At 42.7% G+C, this 27,240-nt stretch overlaps 1 protein-coding gene across 1 annotated transcript in view; it reads left to right on the top strand.

Moving 5' to 3' along the window:
* Positions 1-27,240, top strand: part of DNAJC13 (DnaJ heat shock protein family (Hsp40) member C13) — a gene marked incomplete in the record, with an annotated part of 3,140,357 nt that overhangs the window by 735,274 nt on the left and 2,377,843 nt on the right. The window contains 1 exon segment of the mRNA XM_044066722.1: positions 5,737-5,836. Within this exon segment, the coding sequence (XP_043922657.1) occupies positions 5,737-5,836 (100 nt within the window).

Raw genomic sequence — 27,240 nt, 5'->3', positions numbered from 1 at the left:
TTTACTTCTCTTCTCAAGCTAAGTACCCCGTTGGAGAAACTTTTTTCTTGCTCCTCCGATGTCAGAAAAAGTTAATAATTGTATATCGTGTGGAAAACAAATACCTCATAAAGATTTCCACTCTTACTGTCTACCTTGCTTAGGCCCTGACCACGACGTTTCTTGCTGTCGGTTCTATGCCAGGTTTAATTCTCGCACTATCAAGCGTAGGTACGATTGGGCCTTGAATTATTTCGGTAGACGATTTAATTATAGGATGTTATCAGATACTTTACCGACAACTGGAACTCAGAAAAAATGCAGACAAGGATAGTCCTCCGAGGTCCAAACATGATATTTTTCAGCCGGAGCCAGCTTCGGGTTCGGCGGTCGTCAGTGAGGCGCTTTTGCAGCCCCTGTCGTCCGCCACTTTGGAACCGATGGCCGACACGGACTCCCATGGGGAGCCTTCTAGGCCCAGTATTGTATCTGCTGCAGGACCTACGGACGTCGCTCCTTCAGATGGGTCCGGAACCGCTGTGCAGGTACTGGCTTCTCAGGGGGTTTTCAGGCCTTCTAATATTACTGTTTCTACAAAGACAAAGTCAAAGACTCCTGTTAAACCAAGGGTTTCTTCACAAGCTGCCTCGGATACAGCTCCCAAGTCCCAGAAGCAATTACTTCGGATGGCTGAAGATTTACTTACAATGATTAGGGGTTCTCACCCTCCTCCAGAAAAAAGGCCTAGACAGGCTATTCCTTATGATTCTTCTGATCAGACTTCTGTGTCTTCTGTCTCTTCCTCTGATCAGGATTATTCTTTTCCTCCTTATGAGGATTCTGATGCAGAGAACTCTATTCCCTCTGCTTCTCCCCCTGAAGATTTCTCTTTTGGGGAAACCTTACATGAGATGAGGGAGCACTTTCATTGGGAAGGTCAGGATTATTCTGCTTCCAAGAAGAGACTTAGGGAATTTCTCCTTCTCCCTCAACACAGACCTTTGGCTATTCCTCCTGTACTTGATATTGTGGATGATACTTTTTCTGAAGCTAACCTAAATCCTGATTCTTTGCCGCCTGCTCCTTCTAAGCCCGATAGATTTTACAGAGTCCCTGACTCCCATCAGTTCTTATTTAAGAACCCTTCTGCTGATCCTGAAACCATTTCTCAGGGTTCTAGGGCTGCTAAGGCCGCTTCATCTAAAAATCCTATTCCCTCTGAAAAGGATTCCCTTGCCTTGGACAGGTGGGGCAAAAAGGTTTACACTTCTGCTACCCTTTCTATTAGAGCTTTAAATTGCCAGTTTCACATGTTCAAATATCAGCAATTTCTTTTGTCTGTTCTAAAGCAAAGGCTATCTACCTTTCCTGCATGTGCAGAGGACAAGGAATTACAGGATGTATTGCATGCAACTGAACAAGTTAGCAAACATAGTTTACATTGTGGTTTTGATGCCTTGGAAGCTTCTTGCAGGGCCGCAGGCTCTGGTACTGTTATCAGGAGACATTCTTGGCTTCGTGAGCAGAATTTGCCTGAACAGGTTAAGGCTAAACTGTTAGATGCCCCTGTTCAGCCTGATGTTTTATTTGGGTCCAAGGCTGAGGAGGTTATTAAAAAGATGGAAGAAAAAGCAAAGTCTATGCAGACTGTTAAAGATTTTTTGCAAGTTCAGCCTCCTAGATTTTCTAGACATTGGCCCTCCAAAAATTGGTCCTTTCCCACATCTGACAGACCTCAAAGGGGAAGATATAGACGCTCGAGAGGTCGGGGGGCAGGCTCAGGCCTCTTACAGGTCCAGACAATGGACTGCTTCTTCACCTAGAAGGGGAGAAGACAGACCTCAATCTCAAAAGAAGCAGACTCAATGACTCTCTCCGTTGGGCTACAGGTCCTCCTTGCCTGGAAGCTCTTCTCGGAGGAAAACTTTCTCTTTTCTACCAAAATTGGACTCATATTACCCAGGACAAATGGGTTTTAGACGTGATTTTAAGAGGCTACAAATTCCACTTTCATACTCTGCCAAGGTCTTCGGGTTGGCCGGATCTGCCAAAACATCAATGGTCAGAGGCCTTAAATCAAGTGGACGCTTTATTGGTCATGAAAGCCATAGAACCTGTTCCACTTCCAGAGATGGGAAAAGGTTTTTACTCCAGACTATTTCTGGTTCCAAGGAAACAAAACTCATGGAGACCTATTCTGGACCTCTCAGTGTTAAATACCTTCCTGGAAATTCCAAAATTCAAGATGCTTATTCTGCAACAACTTCTTCCCATGCTCTCCCAGGATGCTTGGATGGTGACATTGGACTTGAAGGAAGACTATTTACACATTCCCATCAGACAGGAACGCAGAAAATACCTCAGATTCAAGGCAGGTTCAAGACACTTTCAATTCTCTGTACTGCCCTTTGGCTTATCTACTGCGCCCAGAGTCTTTACCAAGTGTCTGGCTCCAGTAGTAGCTTATTGCAGACTCCAAGGAATTCAAATTTACCCCTACCTGGACGACTGCCTTATTCAGGCGGACAGCAAGGATCTTTTACTTCAACATCTGCAGTTTGTTCAGCGTCGTCTTCTACTACTGGGATTTTCAGTGAACATAAAAAAGTCACATTTGATCCTGTCTCAACAAATGATCTTTTTGGGGGCTCTTCTAAACACAAGCTTACAAAGGGCCTTCCTTACTCCAGAAAAACAAGTACAGCTGGCATCAATTTTCAAGACCTTGGCTACTTTAACTCAGCTCACTGCAAGGAAATTCCTGCAGGCTTTGGGCTACATGGCTTCTTGCATCCTGTTGATTCCAAATGCAAGGCTTCATATGAGAAAACTTCAATGGTACCTAAAGAGTGTATGGTCTCAGCATTACCACAGCCTGGAAACAATGATACCTCTGATTCCCTGCCTCCAAAAAGAGTTCCTTTGGTGGTCCAGGGCTTGTGCTTTAAACGAAGGGAATCCCTTTTGTCTATCTCATCCTGCTCAGATCATAACCACAGATGCCTCGGATTATGCTTGGGGAGCTCATTACCTAAACAATTGCCAGCAGGGTTATTGGACAAAGAAGCATCTCCCCTGGCACATCAACTTGAAGGAAATGTTGGCAGTCCAAAATGCTCTTCTAGCCTTCCAGAATATTTTGCAACCAGGACATCTTCTGATTCGCACAGACAATACCACAGTCATGTGGTACATAAACAAACAGGGAGGCTCTCACTCATACCCCCCTTTGCAGACTAGCCATGAGTTTGTGGGACACGGCTCTAAATCTGAATCTGCATCTTCAAGCTCAATTCATTCCAGGAAAACAGAATCTCTTAGCAGACAGCCTGAGCAGAAATCTTTTGGATCCTCACGAATGGATGCTAGACCCCAACTTGTTCAGCAAGATTACGGCAGTTTGGGGTTGCCCTCGGGATAGATCTGTTTGCATCCCATCTCAATCATCAGCTGCCTCTCTTTTGCACCAGGTCCTTCCACAAAACAGCTTGGAAAGTGGATGCCCTGTCTTTCAGCTGGAGGAATCTTTCGGGATACGCCTTCCCTCCTCTTGCTCTTCTGCCTCTGGTACTACTGAAAATAAAACAGGACAAACCCAGGATTATCATTTTGATAGCTCCAAATTGGCCTCGACAGTTTTGGTATCCAACTTTAAGACACCTGTTCTTGGAACCTCCATGGATTCTACCTCTGTTTCCTTCTCTTCTGTCCCAACATCAGGGTCAGATGCTACACTCTCAAATCAAGACTCTTTGCCTGGCAGCCTGGCTCTACAAGGGCCTTTGATTCCTTCTGCTTTACCCAAACAAGTTTTGGATGTTCTCTTAGAAGCTAGGCATCCTAGCACTAGAATGTCTTCTGCTTCTAAATGGAAAAGATTTTGTATTTGGATGCGGGATCGAGGTTCTGATCCTTTTTTACCTGACATTTCTTCCATTTTACTTTACCTTTCTGACATTTTGCTTAAAGGCCTCTCCTTTTCTTCCATTAAAATCCATGCTTCTGCTATCTCGGCTCATTACAACACTGATCCCCCCATTTTCTCTCACCAGTTGGTGAGACAATTCTTGAGAGGGGCTAAGAATTTAAGACCTCCTAGAACTCCTCCTGTTCCTGCTTGGGATCTTAATTATGTTTTGGAAAATCTTACTTTACCTCCCTTCGAGCCTGCTGCTGCTTCGGACATCAAGTTCTTATCCCGGAAGACAGCTGTTTTATTAGCTTTGACTTCTGCCAGAAGGGTGTCAGAGTTGCAAGCTCTCATGGCTGTGGAACCATACCTTATTTTCCACCAAGACAGAGTTGCCTTGAGGACCAATCCTACATTTATGCCTAAGGTGATTTCTAAAGTGGCTTTAAATCGGACTATACACCTTCCTACTTTCTTTCCAAACCCTCAAAACAAAGGGGAAAGGATTTTGCATTCATTGGACGTACACAGACAGCTACGGTTCTATCTGGACAGAACTAAAGATTTCAGAAAATCTGATCAGTTGCTTATCTCTTATGCCTCCAGTTCTCTAGGCAAGGCTATCTCTAAACAAACTGTTTCCAAATGGATTGCCCATGGGATAAGGTTTTGTTACTCTCACTTTGGGAAGCAGATTCCTGGTACTGTTAGAAGTCACTCTACTAGAGCAGCTGCCACTTCAGCTGCTTTTCTCAGAGGAGTTCCTACCAAGGACATTTTGGAAGCTGCCACTTGGAGTTCAGTGCATACTTTTTCTAAGCACTATAATCTCCCTTTGTATTCTAAGTCTAGGGCAGGTCTTGCCACTGCTGTTTTGCAGGGCCTTCTGGCTGCCCCTTCTTCTACATAACCTCCTCCCTTATCACAGCTTTGGGATTCCACCCTACAGTTATGACTGCAACAGTGAAACACGAAGAACATAGTACAGTTGTGTACACCTACCATAAATGTAGATGTTCGAGTGTCTTCACTGTTGCAGTCGGTGTTTCCCTCCCACCTATCCCCTCTTATCTTCCTCTTCTTTTGTGGTGTATTTGTGTTTCCTTTTTGGACACTTTTTTGGTTATTTTGGGGGACTTCTGACATCTGGGGCAAGAAAGACTGGAGAAGATGGTGTCGGCTGTCAGCTTTATACCTCTGCATTCTGACGTCAGGGTACTTGCTGGTACAGCCGACGCCGGACCCAGACTTTGGGATTCTGGCCGACCTCGGGCTGCCTACCGGCAGGAACACCCTATAGTTATGACTTCAACAGTGAAGACACTCGAACATCTACATTTATGGTAGGTGTACACAACTGTACTTTTCCTTTCCTTTGATGCATTACAATTTGCATATTTCTTTGAAAGTCATAACAGTTTGTTGTACTGTATCTGCTAACACATTTTATTTCCGTCAAAAGCTTGTAGTGTTACTTTTTCAGCTGATTTTACAATTTTAATCCCTGACACTTGGCATCTCTACAACCCTTTGTCTTCCAGGCACCCATAATCTGATTGTCGTAATGAAATTCATGTAGGCCTTATAACAGTCAAATATGCAAGAAAGTCTGTAAAAAATAATTTCTGAAGGGCAGTCTGTTAAATAACTGAAAACACATTTGAAGCATGGTTTTGAAGCTGAGACCAACAGTGATAGCTGCTGAACTGTTTACCTTTCTCACTCCTGTAAAAAGCTAGTATTATAGAAACCCTATTAGAGTGCTCTTTTTTGTCCTAAAATACTTTGGTGAAAGTTAAACACCAACGCTGTTGACTGAAACTGCAATTGCTACTTTTATTCTTCAGATTTCGAGAGAGGCTTGGAGTGAAGGTTGTAAAAGCCCTTAAGCGGAATAATGATGGTGTTACCCATGCTGCAATTGACATGCTGTGTGCACTCATGTGTGTAAGTACCTGATTTTGTGATTATATTGTGATGAAAATAGTATGCTTACTCTAAGTTTCACCCTGATTGATAGTTGTGGAGGGATGTGTACTCTGAAACATGCTGGAGGGATGTATAAAATGTAAATAGTATGTCTTCTTTCAGATACATGTAGTTGAATTAAATATTCTGGCTTGACAGAATAAACTGAACTATTTTTGCTAGTACCATAGCAAATTGCTTAAGGAAATAATGAAAGCCTTGAGGAAGCCATGTAGCACTCCACAGTAAAGCTGGTTTCTTTTTTGTGTTTGCAGAAAATGTTGACAATAAACCATAGTAGTAGCTGAGAAGTGCACTAAGAGTTACATAGCTCTGATAGGCATTACTTACCCAGTCATTCTTTCTAACAAGAGGCTAGTTTGACTTGGACATCTTTAATAATTCTTTTGTTGGCAATACACTCAACTAAATAGTGCGTAAAATGCTAGATTACTGATGATTAGTTTGGCATTTTTAATTTTTTTACTCCTACTGCTCCCACTTTTGCCATTGGCTTCCTGCAGCTCATAATTCAGAGTTTTTTGCTGTGGTTAACAAATGGGTCTCCTCCTAAACAGGTTTTTCAAGGTGGTTTTGACATACTTTCCCACCCCACCACCACTGTGGTATTGTTTTGCTGCAGTGGAAGGCTGTACCTATGTCCATGCTGCTTTGCTCTTTCTCGCTGTTTGGCTCTTGGTCCCAGTGTGCTTTGTAGAAGAGTATCTGTATCTGCTGGCAAAAAAGCAGACCTCTTTCAAGAATATCTGCAGCTACCAAACCACCATCCAGGAGGAACACAAGAGCTCGCCTTGCCAATGCTACTGAAGGAAGGAGCATAACTTTCTTGCAGGTACATACCAGAGCTTCAGTGCAGCAACTTGTTAAGCTGAAAATAGAAGTTTATGGACCGTCGTTGTGCAGGCAGCTTGGTTACAATGAGGGATAACAAATGCAGAAATCAACAGAAGGGTTCTGCCTGCAGTCCAATGCAGAGGTCAAGGAGAAGAGAGAAGTCAGTAGATCAGGAGGGCAGGCTATGGCCAGAGATGTAGTTTATATTCATGTGTCCACCTCTGATATGTTCTGAGCTCTTGGATATTGGAAGCTGTCCCTTGACTAATGAGGGGTTAAGCTCTCACTCAGTATATGCTGATGGGCGGCATTTATGTTAGGCGATACTGTCCCCTGACAACCACTTAGGTGTGAGTTCTGGGGTTTTACTGCAGTCTATCCCTTAACTAGAGCAGGCCTTTTTGTCCACAGAAGCTGGTAAAGAGGCTGAACTTTAGGCCCTGGGAGGTCTACTTTCTTTGCTTTCTCTGAGTCAAAGGCTCATCAGTGAAATTTTGGTTGGCTTCTGTAACTTCATCTTAATACTATATGGCTTTTCAGTTGTACCTGCTCCATTCACTTTTGTTTTTGCACACAGGTAGGACATGGCTAAGTGGGTTGTATTGGCAAAAAATATCAAATTGGGTCTATTCAAGACTCTGTACAACCCATTATGCAGTCTCTCACATTAAGGGTTTGTCATTTGCTCTTGAGCTCACATGTGTTGCTCATCTTATGCATCCATATGAAAGGGTTGCAAATTTGCCTGTCAAGGTGCTTGTACCAGCAGATGGTCTACCTGCCATTCTAAATCCCGCAAGCAGAGGCTCCAGTTTAGACTAAGGTTTGCTGCTTATTCACACACACACACACACACACCCACATGCACACATTTATTTATTTATTTACTTATTTATTTATTTAGTTATTGCATTTGTTGACCGGGAAAGTCCACTGGGCCAAAAAGTGCCCATTTTCAGTGGAGGCCTGGGGAGAAAAGCTCTTTAGAGATGCAAATACATACAATTTGATAAATCACAGTAACAATATAATGCTTATAATGTGTTGAGACAAGATAACATTTACAGTGATAAAACATAAGCTAGCAAATATGTCAGATTAAACTTCTAAAGATCAGTTAACAATGCACTATATACAATTTGATAAGAGTACATACAACAGTAGTTGCAGATTAGACTGACAGTCACCATACATTTGTAAAGCGTGTAGAAAAATGTTTATTTGTTCAGGAGATAATGGTGATGGTACTGGAGGTGGAGAGGAGGAAGAGAAGAGGCAGAAGTCAGGTTATGGGTTGTGAGGAGTTGGCACAGGGCATTGCCAGTGGGAGGAGAGATGATGTTTCAGGGATTTTTTTAAAGACAGTTTTATTGCTAGTAGCTCTAAGAGAGGATGGGAGAGAGTTCCATAGTTTGGCAGTAGCAAAGGAGTGGAGCCATTGTCCAGTGGTGGAATTGGGTGTATGTACCTGTAGGAGTGTTTGTTTTTCTGAGCAGAGAGGCCTCTTAGGGTGGTATGGAGTAAATAGGTTAGAAAGGGCTGGGCAACTGGATGGATTGTTTATTAGTTTATGGACAGTAGTTAGTTGATATATGTGAGGTGGTGAGGTAGTTCTAACCAGTTTTGTAGTCTGAGAGGTGAAGTGGTTGAGATAAGGGCTTTCCATTGGTAACAAATTTTACTATTTTGTTATAACATGATTGTAGTTTGGATTTAAGACTCTCTTGAATATTGGTGAAAAGAAGAGCGCCATAGAGAAGAGAGGGGAGCAGGAGAGAGGAGGCAAGGGCTAGTTTGGAAGAGTAATTGAGGAATGTTTTGTGTTGATGTAGCAGTCTGGTGTGCTTTTTTAATGTTGTTGTGAATGTGCATATCGAAGAATAGGTGTTGGTCAATGGTAACGCCTAAAAGTTTTGTATGTGAGACAGCCTCTATAGAGGTGTTGTCATGGGAGAGGATAGTGAAAGTATCTGTGCTTATAGTGCAGGATTTATTAGGGGTAAATAGAACTAGTTTAGTTTTTTGAGGATTTAATGCTAAATGGTTGTTAGCCATCCATATTTCTGTGCAGCTTGAGGGCTGCTTGCATAAGTTTTTGAAGTTCATGTGGTGAGTTGGCGGTACAGGTGATTGTAGATTCATCTGCCTATTGGATGACTGTTTTTGAGTGAGACTGGAGTGGAAGTCATTGATGAAAATGCTAAAAAGTAGTGGGCGTAAGATGGACCCTTGGGGAACACCTGTGGAGGTATTAAGGAAAGGAGAGAAGGAGTTTAGCCATTTGTAGATTATTGCTTGTCTGAGAGGTAGTTGGAAAACCTGTGTAGAGTAGAGCAAGAGATACCTATGTTGGATAGTTTTCTAAGAAGGAGTGGATGAGAGATGGTATCAAAGGCTTTGGCCAGATCAAGAAATAGAGAGGAAGCAAGTTTTTTGGTGTCACGGGCCTGATTGATAGTGTCACAGAAGGAAATAAAAGCTGTTGTGGTACTGTGCCCTGGTCTAAAACCATGCTGGGTTGGAGATGGTATGTTGTCAAGCAGGTACCTGGCTGTGGATACATTTCTCGAGCGTTTTTGAGATGGGGGAAAGGATGGCAGTGGGCCAAAAGTTGGAGACCTCTATATTGTTTCCACCTTTGTGGAGTGGGAGAATAAATGCTTTTTTCCAAATGGAAGGAACATGGGACTCTTGGATGGAATTATTAAGAAGTATGCTGACGGAGTATCCAACTGAATTTGCTGCCTTTTGTGTGGGGAGTCAGGCTGTCTGGCATTTGTGCAAGGTTTTAATTTAAGAAGCATTTTCTTTACTATGGCTGTGGGAATAGCAGTTAGAGAGAAGTTGGGAGGATGTGCAGGAGAGGTATTAGTGGCTAGAGGGTCCAGTTGGTTAGGTAGGGTTTGAGGGAAGTTGGTTGTGAGGTTAGCTATAATGTCAATAAAATAAGTGTTAAAGTGTGGCTATTTCCCCGGGGGGGGGGGGGGTTCTGTGTCTGGACAGGTGTTAGGTTCAGATCCTGGGTGTAGAAGTCTGTTGACTGAGCTCAAGAAATGTTTAGGGTTAAGCTTGTGTTGCTGTAAGGTAGGATAGTATTCTTTTTTATCCTTAATAATTTGGTGCTTTGCTTTGTTGCAGAAGTGTCTATAGGTTGAGGTCTGAGGGTTTTTGTGCTTTTGCCAAAGGTTCCAGGCTTTGTCCCTGGTGACCATGCTCTGTTTGGTAGCTCTAGTGAGCCATGCGAGGATTTTACGCATTTTAGCTGGAGGGGGTACTAGGCTATTCAGAATATTAAGGAAAGAAGAATTAAAATGATGTACTGCGTTGTCTAGAGGGAGTGTCTTTAGGGGTTCCCAATTGATGGTTTGTAAAGTGGTGTTAAAGATTGTAGGAGAGAATTGTGATGTCTCTAGTATATTTGTATTGATGCTTGTGTATTTTAGTTGTAGTTTTGCATATTACAAATGCTGGCAAGTGATCACTGATGCTATTTATGGGTGTTTCTGCGGTGGTAATTTTGTTGGGGTCAGAGACCATGATCCAGTCTGGGATTGTTTCATGGCTGTTGTCTCTTGGGTCTGGTAATGTCAACAATTAGTTGGCTGTATTTGCATAGGTTGATGATGGTGAGAAGTCAAGCCAATTTATATTAACATCACCCAGGATTATTGTTTCTGCAGTTGTTATTGGAAGTCCAGGCTAGGATGCCTTCTAGAATGGGGATATTACCAGAGGGGAATATACAAGGTAATGATGCATAGATTTTTATTCTCATTCATTTTTAGGTAGGCTTTTATGATTTCTGCTGTGGTGAAGCTGGGTATGGGTGTGTTGTAGGGGATCATATTGAAGATGGTGGGGTAGATTAGAGCTACCCCACCACCTTTTATTTGAGGTCTGTCTTTGCGTAGGCAGGCAAAGCCAGGAGGGAGAAATTCTGAGGATTTACTATATGGTTTTAGCCATGTTTCTGTAGAAGCAATAATCTTGGGTTTATTGTGTTATCCAGGTGTGGAAGTCAGGGATTTTGTTTCTAATACTCTGCAGGTTAATAGTAGTTTGGTTCAGAGACTTATACAGGTGGTGGGGGTTGGGAGATGGGGGGGCAGGGTTGGGATGGATATCTCCACTTAAGATTAATTTGAAGTATTAAAGCAGGATGGTTGTGGGCTCTCTAGTTTTGTGGTTAAGGAAAGGGGCATAGTTTGTGATAGCTTTGTCATTAGGAGGTATAATTTTTTGTTTGAAGCAGAGTAAGTTGTCTGTAGGGTATAGGTTAGGAGAAATTTCAGATAAGGTTTTGGGTGTTGGTGTATGAATGGAGGATGTAGGTGAAGATATGTATCAGATTGACATAGATTATAAGGAGGTAAGATGTAGTAGGAGGGTTAAGTGTAGTAAGAGGGAAGTAGAGTGTTAGGTTACATTTAAGTGGAATGTTGGAGAGCTTTGGAATAGTGGGAGTCTAGATAGTAGTAAATAGCTGGAAAAGGAGGTGCTAATAATAAAGGCTAGCAGGTGTAGCCAGTATGAGGTGTATACACAGATAAGGTCTGGTAAGGGGAGGAGATAAAGGAAGAATGTGAGTGTTAGTGTGTGGGAGGTACACAGTAATGAAAGGTGCTGGTAAGTTACGTGATTTGTTGGGAGATGGAGGGGAGGAGCTGTGGTGATAATAAATGTAATTGAAGTGGGGGTGGGTGGGAATGGGGGTAGTGGAGCGGAGTGAGCCCAAGCTTAGCGGGGCTGCCACCAAGGACGAGAAGCAGTGTAGCGAAAGACAATCAGTCACTTGCAGAGAAAAAACAGGGATATCTTAAGTATGGGAAAAATATGGCAGTCTTCAAGCTTTCAACTTATGGAGTACACTGTGGACTGCTCTCCTTACTTTTTTTCATTCAGCTCAAGTAGTATCAAGGAAGAAGTTGAGCATTGTGTCATGCCACTTTGAGTCTGTAATAAAAATGCCCCTTGAGCTCCCAAACATGCTCCCTGCTAAGTGGTTTGTCATGCTCTAGATACATTGCTTATTTTTGTCCAATTTTAGTACTGCTGGTTGATTTGGCACTATAAAATCTGATAGAGCTCTACAATATTGGGATCCAGAAGTATTTGTAGAGGAAAAAATGCTTACTTTGAACTTTTGGGTGGATTTTCATATTGTATCTACGCTGATGCTGTGGTAAAGCTAGCAAATGGTGCTAGTCTGTCCTGGTGTCATGCATGACTGACTATATCCTTCTCCTAAAATGCTCTGTCTTGTTTCATTCAGTCTTTGTCTCATTCTTGTGGCACCTCCTGTGCTAGAATTCTTAGAAACTTTATAGTATGCTTGGTTAAGTGTAAAAGTGATGAGGTTTAAACCTGTGAAGTTGTTTTTTGAAGTGTTAAATGTCCTGATTGCTTATTTGTTGTAATTTACTGCTGATGATGTTCAGTATTACTGCTGTGTTAACCCTTGGATAATTGGGTTGTGTTTATATGATGCCCAGGATGCAACAATCGGCCTGTCTTCACAAAGCACCGACTCCCCTCCACACCTGCAACTCTGGTTGCTGATGCATAAGCTCAGTTTGTGAAATCTGCATCTAGAGCACAGACAGTTTCACCTTTCTTGCTGCATCGAGAGAAAGCAGCTCTGAGGCTTCACATGGGCAGCAATTGGCTTTCTAGCAGATATGTCAGCATAGAAGAACCTGATCACATGGAAAATATTGCCCTTATAAGTATGTTTTTATTTTTGACTAAAAACAGTATTTCCCTTGTAAGAATACTGGCATCTTTATTAATATCAGAAGGTTCTTGTTGGAAACTACTGTTTTTAGACTGGGATTAATTATTAAATATAAGGGTTCTTTTGTGTTTCTAAGCACAAGTGTTTTGTGTTTTTGTACACTTTGACAACCTCCCTTCATTACTTTGTCAGTGTACTTTTTGAGAAAGGGTCTTTGAGTTGTGATATGCTTTTTTTGACTGTGCTTTTGAATTTTGTAGGACTGTATGGGAAATGTGTGTGTGTGTGTGTGTGTGTGTGTGTGCTGCATGTGAACACTTGTCTGTCAGGTTACCTTCTGACCATCTCTTTCAGTCAGTGCTTAACTGGCAATCGGGCTTCTTCCTCTGCTTCAGCATGGATAGTTACACTAGTCCTGCTGATGTTCATCGTGTTATACTGCTGCAGTCATTACACTTGGGTTATCCTGCCGTCAGGCAGTCCCCCAGTTGGCCTGAGTTCCAAAGTCTTGGTCCGGCGTCGGTTGCTGTCGCTTCTTCCCTGACGTCAGTGCGACAGGGGTATATAAGATGCAGCCGATGCCATTTTCTCCAGTCTTTCTTGCAGTGCGGTGCCCGAAGCAAAAGCAGTTCGCAAGTGCTGGTCGGCCGACTCCTGAGATTTTCATTCTGAATCCAGAACCGAAGTCTTCTACAAAGGTAAGTACCCCGTTGGAGAAACGTTTTCTTGCCTCAGACCGATGTCAGTAAAAGTTAATAACTGTATTTCTTGTGGGAAGCAAATAGCTCATAAGGATTTCCATTCTTATTGTATCCCATGCCTAGGCCCAGACCACGACGTCACTGGTTGTCGGTTTTGTGCTAGGTTTAACAAACGCACTATTAAACGTCGGTTTAAATTTGCCCGACATTATTTTGGCAGAAAATTCAATTACACCATGCCATCGGAACTACCGACGACCGGAATACATAAAAAGCACAAAGACAAGGACAGGCATCTGAGGCCCAAAACTGACGATGAAGCCTCTTCTAGGCCAGTCGTCGGTTCTCTGGTTTTCAGCGAGGCGCCTTCGCAGCTCCTGACTACCACTTCTTTAGAACCACAGGCCGCCTCTGACTCCCATGTGGAGATGGCTGGGCCTTCGGATGCACAAGATTTGCAGCCTACCGAGACTAGCTCTTCAGAGGGATCCGGAGTAGCTGAACAACCCGTAGCTTCAGAGGGTGTTTTCGGACCTACTCAGTTAACCATTAAGTCTTCTGCTAAGTCTAAACCTCCTTTAAAAACAAAGAAACAAATTCAACATTCACCAGGACAGGCCTCTATGCCTAAGAAACAAATGCTTAAAATGGCCGAAGACCTAATCACTCTGATCAGGGGGTCCCATCCCTCTCCTGATAAAAGGCCTAGACAGGATGCAGACTATGACTCATCCAACCAGGTATCCATCTCTTCAGATTCATCCTCAGACCTAGGATAGTCTTTACTCCCTTATGAGGATTCTGATACTGAGGAATCAGTTTTATCAGCCTCTCCGCCTGAGGACTACTCATTTGGGGAAACCTTACATACCATGAAGGAGCATTTCCATTGGGAGGGACAGGATTATTCAGAATCCAAGAAAAGGCTCAGAGACTTCCTTTTATTACCTCAACACAGACCCCTTGCTATTCCACCAGTGTTAGATATTGTGGATGATATGTATACTGTATCCAGCTTAAATCCTGATTCTTTACCTCCTGCTCCAGTTAAGCCAGACAGATACTACAGAGTCCCTGACTCTCACAAATTTCTTTATAAAAGCCCTGTTGCTGACCCTGAAACTATTTCTCAGGACCCCAAAGGGGTAAAGGACTCTTCAGCAAATAATCCATTCCCCTCTTACAGAGATTCCAGAGCATTAGACAGATGGGGGAAGAAAGTATGTACATCTGCAACTTTAGCAATGAGGGCCATAAATTGCCAGTTTCACATGCTAAAATATCAGCAATATTTGATGTCTCTGTTGAAACAAAAAATGCTTCCAAATTCAGATCCTCCAAATTATAAGGAAATGCAGGATTTATTGCATGCAGCTAAACAAGTGGGAAAACATACTTTGCAATGTGGTTTTGATTCTTTAGAGGCCTCCTGTAGAGCAGCAGTTACAGGTTCTGTCATTAGAAGACCTGCTTGGTTAAAAGAACATACATTACCAGATCATGTTAAAGCAAAATTATTGGATGCTCCTTTGCAGCAGGATGTGTTATTTGGAGTTAAGGCAGAAGAGGTATTAAAGAAAATGGAGGCTAAGGCAAAATCTATGCAAACGGTGAAGCATTTTGCAGACAGAAAGGAATTCAAATTTATTAGTACCCGGACTGCCTGATTCAAGCAGAGAGCAAGGACATTCTTCTAAAGCATCTGGCATTTGTAAAAAAAAGTTAAGTTGCCTAGGGTACACAGTAAACGAAAAGTAATCAAAACTAGTGCCCTCACAAGAGATAATAATCCTGGGTGCCAGCTTGTATACAACAGCCCAGATGGCTCATCTCACGCCAGACAAGCAAGGACAACTGACTCGGTATTTTCAATTGATGGCAACAAAGACCCAACTCCCTGCACGAAAAATTCTGCAGACCTTTGGTTACATGGCATCTTGCATACTACTAATTCCATATGCCAGACTGCATATGAGGAAACTACAATGGTACCTAAAGAGTGTCTGGTCTCAACACTGTCAAAGTTTGGAAACCGTAATACCACTAATTCCTTGCCTTCAACAGGAATTTTGATGGTGGACTCGAGCTTGTCACCTCAACAAGGGACAGCCTTTCACTCAACCCACAGCTAGGCAAACACTGACAACCGATGCATCGGATTACGCCTGGGGAGCACACATGGCAGGAAAATGTATTCAGGGCAAGTGGTCCACAGAACAAAGGCATCTTCATATCAATCAAAAAGAAATGCTAGCTGTACAAAATGCCCTTATAGCTTTCAAGGACCTGCTGCATCCAGGACAACTACTACTAAAGACAGACAACACCACAGTTATGTAGCACATAAGCAAGGGGGCACTCATTCTTATTCCCTCTGCAGACAAGCCATGACCTTGTGGAACACATCTCTGACCTATCAAGTTCATCTGCAAGCACAATTCCTGCCAGGAGAGAAAAACACACTGGCGGATGACTTAAGCAGAAACATCATGGATCCCCACGAATGGGAATTAAATCCACAAATATTCAGAATGATAACACAAAAATGGTGGAGCCCGGACATAGATCTGTTTGCATCCCCAATGAGCTGCCAGCTACAGAAATTCTGCACAAGGACTTAACCACCCACACGCATGGAAAGTGGATGCCCTCTCATTCAGCTGGAAAAACCTACAAGTATATGCTTTCCCACCACCACTACTCCTTCCAAAGGTACTCATAAAAGCCAGGCAAAAAGAGCCAAAGATGATCCTTATTGCCCCAGACTGGCCACGCCAGCACTGGTACCCAATCTTAAAGAACTTCGCACAAGGACCACCCTGAATTTTGCCTCAAATCCGACATCTTCTGACTCAGCACAACAATCAGATACTTCACAGCCAGCTAAAGACTTTAAACCTGGCTGCATGGAAGATTCCTTAGTCAAGCAAGCAATGCCTCTCTCCAAAGCTGTTATGGATGTCATTCTGGGGGCCAGAAGGCCTAGCACCAGGAAAGCCTGTTTGGATAAATGGAAGAGATTCTGTGCCTGGAACCAAGCTCACAGCCTTGACCCTCTTGTCCCAAATATTCCTCAGATACTACAATATTTAACTGAGATGCTGGACAAAGGCCTCTCCTTTTCATCCATCAAGATCCACGCCTCTGCCATCTCTGCTCATTACAACACGGATCCACCATTTTTTTTCTAATCCCTTGCTAAAACAGTACCTCAGAGGGGCTTTTTAAAAACATAAGACCACCCCGTAGAGCACCTACTCCAACGTGGGACCTCAACTTCGTGTTGGAAAAATTAACTTTACCTCCTTTTGAGTCAGCTAACACAGCAGATTTAAAATGTCTCTTGGAAAACTGCTCTGCTCTTGGCAATAACATCAGCACGAAGAGTTTCAGAATTACAGGCACTAATGGCAGTGGAACCTTTCATCATTTTCCACCAAGACAGGGTGTCTTTAAGAACAAACCCTACTTTTATGCCAAAGGTAGTATCAAGTGTGGCTCTAAACCAAACTATTCACTTGCCAACTTTTTATCCAAATCCACAGAATAAAGGGGAGAGACTTCTGCATTCTTTGGACATACATAGGCAGTTACGCTTCTACTTGGACAAAACCAAAGCTTTCAGAAAAACTGAGCAATTGTTGGTAGCATATGCTGCAGGAGCACAGGGAAAAGCCATTTCAAAACAGACTATTTCAAAATGGATAGGACACTGTATATGTTTCTGCTATATACACCATGGGAAACCTGTACCTAACAGCATTAGGTCTCATTCCACCAGGGCAACAGCCACTTCAACTGCCTACCTCAGAGGAGTACCTACCAAGGACATTTTGGAAGCAGCAACTTGGAGTTCTGTACATACCTTCACCAAGCATTACCACCTGCTTCTATACTCTAAATCCAGAGCCGGCTTTGCCACTGCAGTGCTGCAGGGCCTGATAGCCACCCCTAATGCCCTATAGAACCAGCCACCCTAACTCAGCTTTGGGATTCTACCCAAGTGTAATGACTGCAGCAGTATAACACGAACATAGTACAGTTTTGTACCTGCCATAAATGTAGATGTTCGAGTGTATACACTGCTGCAGTCCAGGTTACCCTCCCTCCTTCCCCTCTTACTTGCTGGTACGTACCTATGTCTTCTACCCTTTACTACCTATGGGGAGTATTTGCTGGTAACTGAAAGTTGTTGATTGTTTTTCTTATGTATGTTTTATTAGCAATTTGCATTGCCTACCTTTTTGGGGGCACCTAACATCTGGGGCAAGAAAAACTGAAGAAAATGGCGTCGGCTGCATCTTGTTTATACCCCTGTCGCACTGATGTCAGGGAAGAAGCGACACCAACTGACGCCGGACCAAGACTTTGGAACTCAGGCCGACTGGGGGGGACCGCCTGACGGCAGGATAACCAAAGTGTAATGACTGCAGCAGTGTATACACTCTAACATCTACATTTATGGTAGGGACAAAACTGTATTTTTCCTTTCTCAATATACGTAAAAAAAAGAAAATAGAATAAAGAACCCTTACCAATACAGCTGGCTCAGGCAGTGTCTCAACAGCTGGTGGGTGAGACTACAGAGGCTATTCTTTGTCCATCAAACCACTGACTGGTAGTCACTTCAGCCACCATGGTCAAGGTGTTATCCATTTTCCTTTGGCTGTTCAGTGTCCAATCCAGGCATGGGAGAATCATTTTCTGTGGGTCTGGGGAGTTTCTCTGGGAAATTCTTCCAGGGGTGGCCAGAGAAAAGTGTGTGCGCCATCTCTTTCTCTGTCTTCTTCCAGGGATGTCCGTAGAGAGAGAAGAAAAGAAAAAAAGTTTAGACATTGCTTATCCAAAGACATTCTCACTGTTCATAAGGATGATTTTCTTAACTTGACCAAGAGTTTTATTACAGGCTTTCAATGCTGGAGATGATTAAAAAAAAAAAAATGTACTTGATGTTAAACTGGGTAACGATATTTCTGAGGAAAATAGGCCAGAGGATTCTGACACAAAGTGATTCTCTAGGCCAAGACTCTTATTTAGAAAAAATTTTGTCCTCTCCACCTCCTTTAGAGGAGAGACCATTTTCTGAGACTATTTCCCGGTTGAATTTGTATATGTTTGTGGGAACAAGTTGATGATCCCCCTGAACTGCAGAGATGTTATGCTGAAAGTAGATATGCCACATGCTGCAGCCATTGTGCTTATTATGCCAGCCTTAGAGGATGTATTGAGTGCTGCTTGCAGTAACCATGGCCCTCGGCGTTCAGTCCCCAAAAAGGCAGATAAAAACTTCAGTCTAACAAATTCTTGTTTTTCTCATTTTAAACCTGATCCAGCAGCAATTTCTACTACTTCACCAGCTAGAAATAGAGTACTAGTAAATACACCATCCCTTCTCCATCAGACAGATTTGATAAGAGAATTTTCTCTTCCACTTGATACAGAATTTGTCCCTACCAAGTGCATATGTGGAAGTTTATTCTTAATTTTGTCACCTGCTTGAGGAAATGTTCTGCCATACTTCCCTCAGAAGATAAGCATTATCTAAATCCTGTAACTTTTAACCTGTCTTAGATGTCTAAACAGCTTTGAAGACTTATTTGTGTCTAAGGCCGCTGTTACTGTTGAAAGGATATGGCTGGGTATGTAATCAAATGTTTCCTTGTGATAAGTCTAAGACTAAAACTGTACTTTAGATGAGGAGGATTTATTTGTCCCTTCTGCTACTCAAGTTCTCAGATAGTTTTGATGAAAGAGGGGAATTCAGGAATTGTCAAAGATTTTTTAAGGCCCCCCCCCCCAAATTATAAGTCTTATGAATCCTCTGCTTCCTTTAAAAGGCAAAATAGACCATCCCTGCTATCTACTTGTAAACAGGGAATAAAAGGATTGCAGGAAGAGGAACAACAAAAACATGAATCCCTTCAGAAGAAGGGACAAGATTACTACTTTAGAATGACTGTTCCAGCATTATTTCCCCATCTTTCCTCTGACTCTTAAATCTGTCCCAAAAACTCGCTCCCAATCTTCCCCTTTGGCAACAGATTGCATTAGACCCAAGTATTAAAAGTAGTTCAGAAGAGTTACAGTTGTCACTTTATATGCATACCTGCTTTCATGGGAATTCCTCCCCATGTTGGGAACCAGGGTTATTTCCTCAGGTTCTTTAACATTTGTTTGATCCCTAGAGTCCTTGTGCATTTTTCTGTTATTGGAAATCTGGGCAGAAGTGAGGATCTGAACAGCCTTGGGTAAGTAAGATGTATCCCAGGTCATAACTAAAGTGGAGATCCATGCAGTTTAATGTGAGGGCAAGGCATGTACCTACACTTTCTCCCCTAAGAAAAGCAAGCCATCCAAGCTGCTTGACTCATCACTAAAGCAAGTGGACTCTCATCTGTTTGGGATACACGGAGGGCTGGATCCCCTTTTCATTCAAGCTTCCTGCAGTCTTGGACTTCCTTGCCCAATCTTCAGTTGTGCTGTCTCATTGGCTTCCTTGAAATTCTGAAAGGCTTTTCTCAGTGATTCTTGACCATTCAGAGAGCCCATTCTCCCATTCCTTTGAGTCAGCTTCAAAGACTCAACTGAATATCTTTATTGGAAAACTTTTTCTTGCAGTTATTCAGAAAGTCAGCTTCACTGGCATGGAGGGATAAAGCCCTGACAATGACCCAAGTAGTCTGGGTTTGATTAGTGGCCCTGGCAGGGGGAAAGGAGGATCACGCAGTTTGGATGGCTTCTCTTTGTGGAGAAGGTGTGGGTAGATGCCTAGGGAGCTTAGTTTTGTGGTAGAGTCCCAGCTAGAAACTAGACTATCCACACAGGGGTGCTGGCTTTGATGGGGAACAGGGAAGTCAAGATAGTTACATTACTTATGGGAATGAGTGGTATACACTTGTCTGCTCTTTACATACCTGTTCTTGGAGCTACTTACTGGGTATGCTCAGTGGACTTTAGGAGATATAAAATACAAAAACCCTTCTCTTGTAGATGACACCACTGTGTTGCTTGAATGTGGCCCCAAGAGGAGTGAGTGGGCTGTAGAACTTTCACCTGTTGGGGAATAAATAAGAATATAGAGCCAAACAGCAAAGGAAGATTTTGAAGGGAGCAGAAGCAAAAATGGAGGGGGGGATCTGAGCTTCAGGGATTGTAACAACCCCCCCCCCCCCATGATTTAAGCTTCAGTCATTTCACTGCTGCATACTGAAGAACACAAACTCCAAAACATCTGGGTTATAAACCTTCACATTTGGCCATGTACCAAAGTTCTTTTTGAAATTGGTAGTAGTATGTGATTTCCGAATATGCAGTTTGAGCCTTGTCCAGTACCAAGTATGCTATTAGTCAGAAGTGGTGATCTTGGTTATGTCTTGTCACTTCCAACACAGTAATTCATGTTATGTCAAATGTGTTTTAGTGCAGTGATGCAATTTAAGGTATAATATTTCCCTCAAGTGTTTATTTTAAACTGATATTGCAATACCCTCGAAATAATGTTAGTGCAAAGACTACAGATTAACCATATGAAGAAATATGTAAACAGTTTGTTACAGATTTATTTCTCTCTATAAATTTTCTTTGGACAGGCTAAAGGTCTTTAAGATGACAGAGGTTTAAATACAAAAAGAATTGTTATACTCGAATATAGGTCTTGTATGCACTTTTTACAAGGTAATCATGCAGTCTACACCCCTTGTAATTTTTCTAAGTAACAAATTCACTTGCCACATTTCATGGTTTATGTATGATGTCTATGCATTTTAAAACTGACAGATTACCTGTTAATGTAATCCCAAGAGCCTTATATTCTTCTACATCTTGTAATGTGTAGTCCTGACTTCACTGGTTTATCAATAGTTGATATTCTGAAAAAAACAGAATTTTACATGTATTAGCAATATAGTATGTTCCTGTATTTGACACAGAATCAAAGTTTTGGAGAGATGCATGTTGATTTCATAATAACTGTTTCTACTAACTAAATAATAAACAGAACGAGGTCCTTGTCAGCAGAAATCACACACCCAGATAAAATCCTTAACGCGTTTTATTGTAGTAACAAAGCGTTTTCGCCACAGCAATCCGTGGCTTCTTCAGAGGAAATAACATCTAAAACAGCACACTCCATTTATATCAGGAAAATCAGGAAGTGACATCTTCCAGTTTCCTGAAAGCAGCAACCACTTTTTTTAAAAAGTATGTCAAATAAGTGTGATGTATAACACAAAACCCTTCAAACATATTGTTAATTAATACAACAACCTATACATAAACCTTATATAAAAGACATAAATAAAATAAAACTTATAAAATACATCTAAGTATAAATAAAAACTTTTTGACAGTTAAAACTGCACCTTTTTATTTTATTTATTTATTTACAGGACCAGCTATCCTAGTAGAAATACCTATAAGTGTTTATGTGTATAACTACAATTGCAAGCTACTAAACTGACTTTTAATGCACACTAATAGTATCATCAAAAAACCTGTCTTATACCTATATAAGCTAATTTAACCCTATAGTATAAAGTACAGAACCCATTTCTATGTCCTTTTAAATACTGATGATGGGTGTTTAGGGACCTGTTCCTGGCAGGAAAAATTGATATGAACTTGTACAATTATATTGATATAAATTGTCCAAAAATACCTGTCATGTTCGGGATCCCTAAAATTCATAAGAGTATAAATAACCCCCCTATGAGAGCGCTAATTGACTGCAGGTCCTCCATTACATATCCCTGTTCCAAACTTATAACAAACATACTGGACAAATATATGAAGGAGTTTTATTTTATTTATGTCTTTTATATAAGGTTTATGTATAGGTTGTTGTATTAATTAACAATATGTTTGAAGGGTTTTGTGTTATACATCACACTTATTTGACTTACTTTTTAAAAAAAGTGGTTGCTGCTTTCAGGAAACTGGAAGATGTCACTTCCTGATTTTCCTGATATAAATGGAGTGTGCTGTTTTAGATGTTATTTCCTCTGAAGAAGCCACGGATTGCTGTGGCGAAAACGCTTTGTTACTACAATAAAACGCGTTAAGGATTTTATCTGGGTGTGTGATTTCTGCTGACAAGGACCTCGTTCTGTTTATTATTTGGTTTTCTTTCACACTTTCTTGGTTTGTGGTCTTTTTTGTGGCGAGGATTCCTGATTGTCTGTGCAGTTTAAACCAAGCACCTGTATGGCGAGCGGCACTGACAGCACTAACACAGATTTAGCCGGCGTGCTTGCCGGTTTATCTGTTAGACTGGACCAGCTGAATTCAAGGATCGACGATATGCAGGCTGCTATCCGGACGTCTAGGGCAGGTACTTCCGGGGTTTCCAATACGACAGGCGTGAGCCAAGAAAGCCTTGATGACTGGATACCGGCAGCTCAGCCGGAACGACAAAATTTACCTGCTAGCACCAATTTGGGGCTAGTAAATAGTCCGGAAAACTTTTTTCCGTTGTCTGGCGACAGTGTAGGAGGAGAAGAGAGGACGCGTTAAGGATTTTATCTGGGTGTGTGATTTCTGCTGACAAGGACCTCATTCTGTTTATTATTTGGTTTTCTTTCACACTTTCTTGGTTTGTTTCTACTAACTACTTTTATTCAACCAGAAAGAGTTGCAATTCGGTAAGCTTGCAAAAAACTTGGATTAAATAACATTGTCCCTAATGTTGATCCATGCTTGACTCTGCACAAGTATATCTGCAGATTCAGGTTTAAAACCTTGGGTAACTATTGACCATTTTCTTCCTGTTAACCATTTCCATACATACCTAATTTAGTATGTGTTATACTTGATGTCCTTCAAGGATGCATCTGCAGTCCTTACAAATGGGTTGTCCTGTCGTCAGGCAGCCCTTCGGTCGGCCGGATTCCAAAGTCTGGGTCTGGCCTCGGCTGGTGTCGCACTTCACCCGACGTCATAGCTGCAGTTATTTGGGTCTAAAGGCATCAGCCGACGCCACTTTCCTTAGTCTTTCTTGCCGCGTGGCGCCCGAAGCAGAAGCTGTTCGCAAGTGCCGGTCGGTCAGAACCAGAGATTACTACTACCGAATACTTCTACTACTACCAAGACTTCTAAAAGCTAAGTACCCGTTGGGGACTCTTTCTTGCCTCAGCCGATGTCAGAAAAAGTGAATAACTGTTTAACTTGTGGGAAACAAATACCTCATAAAGATTTCCACTCTTACTGCTTACCTTGTTTAGGCCCAGACCACGACGTAGCAGCTTGTCTAGCCTGTGCTTCTTTAACCGACGGACGCTTAGACGCCGGTTGGAATTTGCTGAGGAGTTTTTCGGCCCGCTTTTGCTTACATTATGCCGCCGGATCCCCGACCACGCAAATATCTAAAAGCGCAGAAAGGACTGACACTCGCGGTCCGCGGTTTCGGCCGAAACCGCGGTTAAGCCAACTGCGAGTGTCTCTGTTTCGGCTGAAACCGAGCTCGCGGTTCTTCCTTCAGCCGAAAGCTTACCTTCTACCGAGGCCTCATCCAACCTGGTGGAATCGGCTACTGAAATCCCACCTGCTGTTGCAGGTTCCCAGGATTTATCTGATACCATCCCCTTGGATATTTCAACCCCTGCACGTGGAGCTGCTAGGCCACCTGCAACCATGTCGATTAAGGCCTTTGCCAGGGCTAAAGCAGCTAAATCTACCAAAACAGTGCCTGCTAAGACCCCCTCTCACAGGCCTAGCTCTAGTTCACAAATGCTTAGTCTAGCAGAGGATCTCATTTCTTTGATCCGGGGATCCCAACCTCACCCAGACAGGGCCTCTCACCCACCTCCAGAGAAGAGGCCTAGAGCAGAGCCCCCTGAGCCAGTTTCTACAGATGACTCTGATGATTCAGATAATTCAAACCCTCCAGAGGGCCCTGACTCCCCTTATGAAGACTCTGATGCTGAAGAGTCCATTCCTTCTGCCTCTCCGCCTGAGGAATTTTCCTTTGGGGAAACCTTGCATGCTATGTGGGAACAATTTCAGTGGCAGAGCCAGGATTTTTCAGACTCTAGAAAAAGGCTTAGAACCTTTCTGCATTTACCACAGCATAGGCCTTTAGCCATCCCTCCAGTTCTTACTGTGGTGGATGATGCATTTAATGATTCTTGTACTGTTCCTGATAGCTCCAGATTGGCCAAGGCAACATTGGTACCCATTGCTGAGGAGCATGTCTCGGGAACAAATATGGCCTCTACCCCTAGTTCCCTTATTGTTGACACAGAACAACTACAACACCCTGCATCCAAACCTGAAAACACTGCAACTGACTGCCTGGAAGATTGCATAACACCAAATAACCCAAATTTATCCCAAAGGGTTAAAGACATTATCTTGGAGGCTCGCAGACCCTCAACAAGAAAACATTATTCAGCAAAATGGAAAAGATATCTCATTTGGAGTACTGCAAAAGGAGAAAATGTGTCACTGGTAAACATTGCCAACATCCTGGAATACTTGGCAGAGCTCTTCCACAACGGCCTGTCCTATTCTTCCATTAAGATCCATGCATCAGCTATTTCAGCAGAATACAACTTGGATTCTCCAGTCTTCTCACATCCTCTGCTCAGGCAGTTTCTGAGAGGAATTAAAAATGTAAAACCACCTAGGAAGCCACCATTGCCAGCATGGGACTTGAACTTTGTGCTAGAAAAGTTGACACTCCCTCCTTTCGAACCAGCAGCAACAGCAGAATTACAATACTTATCATGGAAAACTGCTTTCCTGCTTGCAATCACTTCAGCAAGAAGGGTATCTGAGCTACAGGCATTAATGGCAGTACAGCCCTTCCTGATCTTCCATCAAGATAGTGTCCATGAGGACAAATCCTACTTTTATGCCAAAGGTGGTCTCCAGGGTATCTTTAAATCAAGCTATCCACCTACCTACATTCTTCCCCAACCCACAGAACAGGGGAGAAAGACTTTTGCATACCTTGGATGTACATAGACAATTACGCTACTACCTGGACAGGACCAAAGGCGATAGAAAAACTGACCAGCTACTTGTAGCATATGCAACAGTAATGGAAGGAAGAGCAATTTCAAAACAGACAATCTCTAAGTGGATAGGAAATTGCATTAGATTTTGTTACTCCTACCATGGGAAGAAAACTCCAGAAAACATCAGGCCTCACTCTACAAGGGCTACAGCCACTACCACAGCTTTTCTACGAGGAGTGGCTACCAAAGACATTTTAGAGGCTGCTACTTGGAGCTCCGTGCATACATTTGCCAAGCATTATAATTTACCTTTATACTCCAGATCCCGAGCAGGTTTTGCCACTGCTGTTTTGCAAGGGATCTTAACTACACCATAATCTTATTTCTCCTCCTCCCCCAGTTTGGCTATGGTATTCTACCCATTTGTAAGGACTGCAGATGCATCCTTGAAGGACATAGGCATTTATGGCAGGTACAAAACTGTACTATCGGACATCTACATTTATGGTAGGTACAAAACTGTACTTTCTTGATCACTGTGTTGAGGATTGAAACGTGGAATAGTGAGTCAAAGGCTTTGGCAAAATCCAGAAAGACAGTGCCATATTCAAAGCCTAGATCAATAGCAGTAGTAACTTCCTCACAGAAATCACTTCTTTTAGTTTCATAGTTTCATAGTATAGTACTAGGCTATCTGCCCTAGGGCATTTATAAGCTTAGCCAAAGTGTATGTGGCTTTCGCCACCCCATGTGATGATACAAAAGTGTACAATTTAAATTAAATTTAGTTTACTGTGCCTCTATCTAGCAATGACACAGAGATGACCCCGGGGTAAACCTACGATCACCCATCCATTCATCTAGATTTCTCTTGGAGAGTCAGTGAGGGGCTCTGCCTAACATGGACAGGTATCCTGTTCCAGAGTGCGGGAAGCCTCTTGGTTATGAATCTGTCCCTCCAGCATGTCCTATTCATATTTGTGCTGAGGTTTAGATCTTTATCTCTCGTGGCTCTGATGGATTTGGATTTTTGAGGTGGAGCATGTCCATTAATTCTGAATTGGACATGGCCTTGTATGTACGGCACAGATCATCTCTGAGCAGGCGGTATGCTACTGAGTAGAGCTGGAGCTTTTTCAGTCTGGCAGCGTATGACATATGCTGGAGACCCTTGATCCTCTTGGTAAGGTGCTTTTGGGGTCTCTCCAGCTGCTGCAGGTGCCGGGTGAGGTGCATACCAAATGGGGCATTGTACTCCATCATAAGCCTGATAAGGGAGGAATATAAGGGTACAATGACATCCTATGATCTGGATGTGAATCCCTTCATGATAAGGTGGGCAAGGTAGAAGGTCTTTCTAACCACTTTGGCGACGTGGGGGTCAAATGAGAGGTCACTGTCAACTTGGGTCCCCAGGTCTCTGATTACTTTTTCGTCAGATTTAATGGATTACCACCTATGTGGTAATTTGTGGGTACTTTGTTTTTCCAAAGGGATGACTATACATTTTTGGCATTTAGTTTAAGGCCATGACTCTGGCACCAGTCGTCTGTTTCTGTGAGGCCCTTCTGGAGGATGCATGTGTCAGCTGGTGTATCGACTATGGCGCCTAGTTTGCAGTTGTCTGCAAACTTTGTCAGCCACAACCCCCCTATGTTTGCCTGCACATCTGAGAAATAAATGCCGAACAAGAGTGGTCGCAAGACAGAGCCCTGTGGGACTCAACTTGTGACTGGCTTAGAGTCTCACATAGCTCCAGCTATTCTGACTTTGTGGGTTCTGTCCTTTAGCCAGTTTGCAACCCATCTTGTGACAAACGAGTTTACATTTAAGCTGTTCATAGGTTCATAGGTTCATAGGTTCATACTAGGAGGCCATTTATTAATACTAGCCTGGCATTTATAGGGTAGTTATGTGGCTGCCCTGCTTTAGTTTGAAGCAGTGACACTGAAGTAATTTTCTATCATTCTGTCAAGCAGTGACACTGAAGGCAACCCTGGGGCATCTGGGGTATCCCCAATCTATCTGCCTCTCCCATCTGAACAAGGCCAGCGAGGCCAGCGCAGGTGCTCGAGTACACATGTACACATAGCACAGCACAGGAGTCTTTGTCTCTGCGTCTGTCCTTTAGGCACAGCA

Source organism: Protopterus annectens, chromosome 3.part1, assembly GCF_019279795.1.
Source record: "Protopterus annectens isolate FY-2018-M chromosome 3.part1, PAN1.0, whole genome shotgun sequence".
NCBI classification, from domain to species: Eukaryota; Metazoa; Chordata; order Ceratodontiformes; family Protopteridae; genus Protopterus; species Protopterus annectens.
This window is presented reverse-complemented; position numbering and strand designations above follow the sequence as displayed.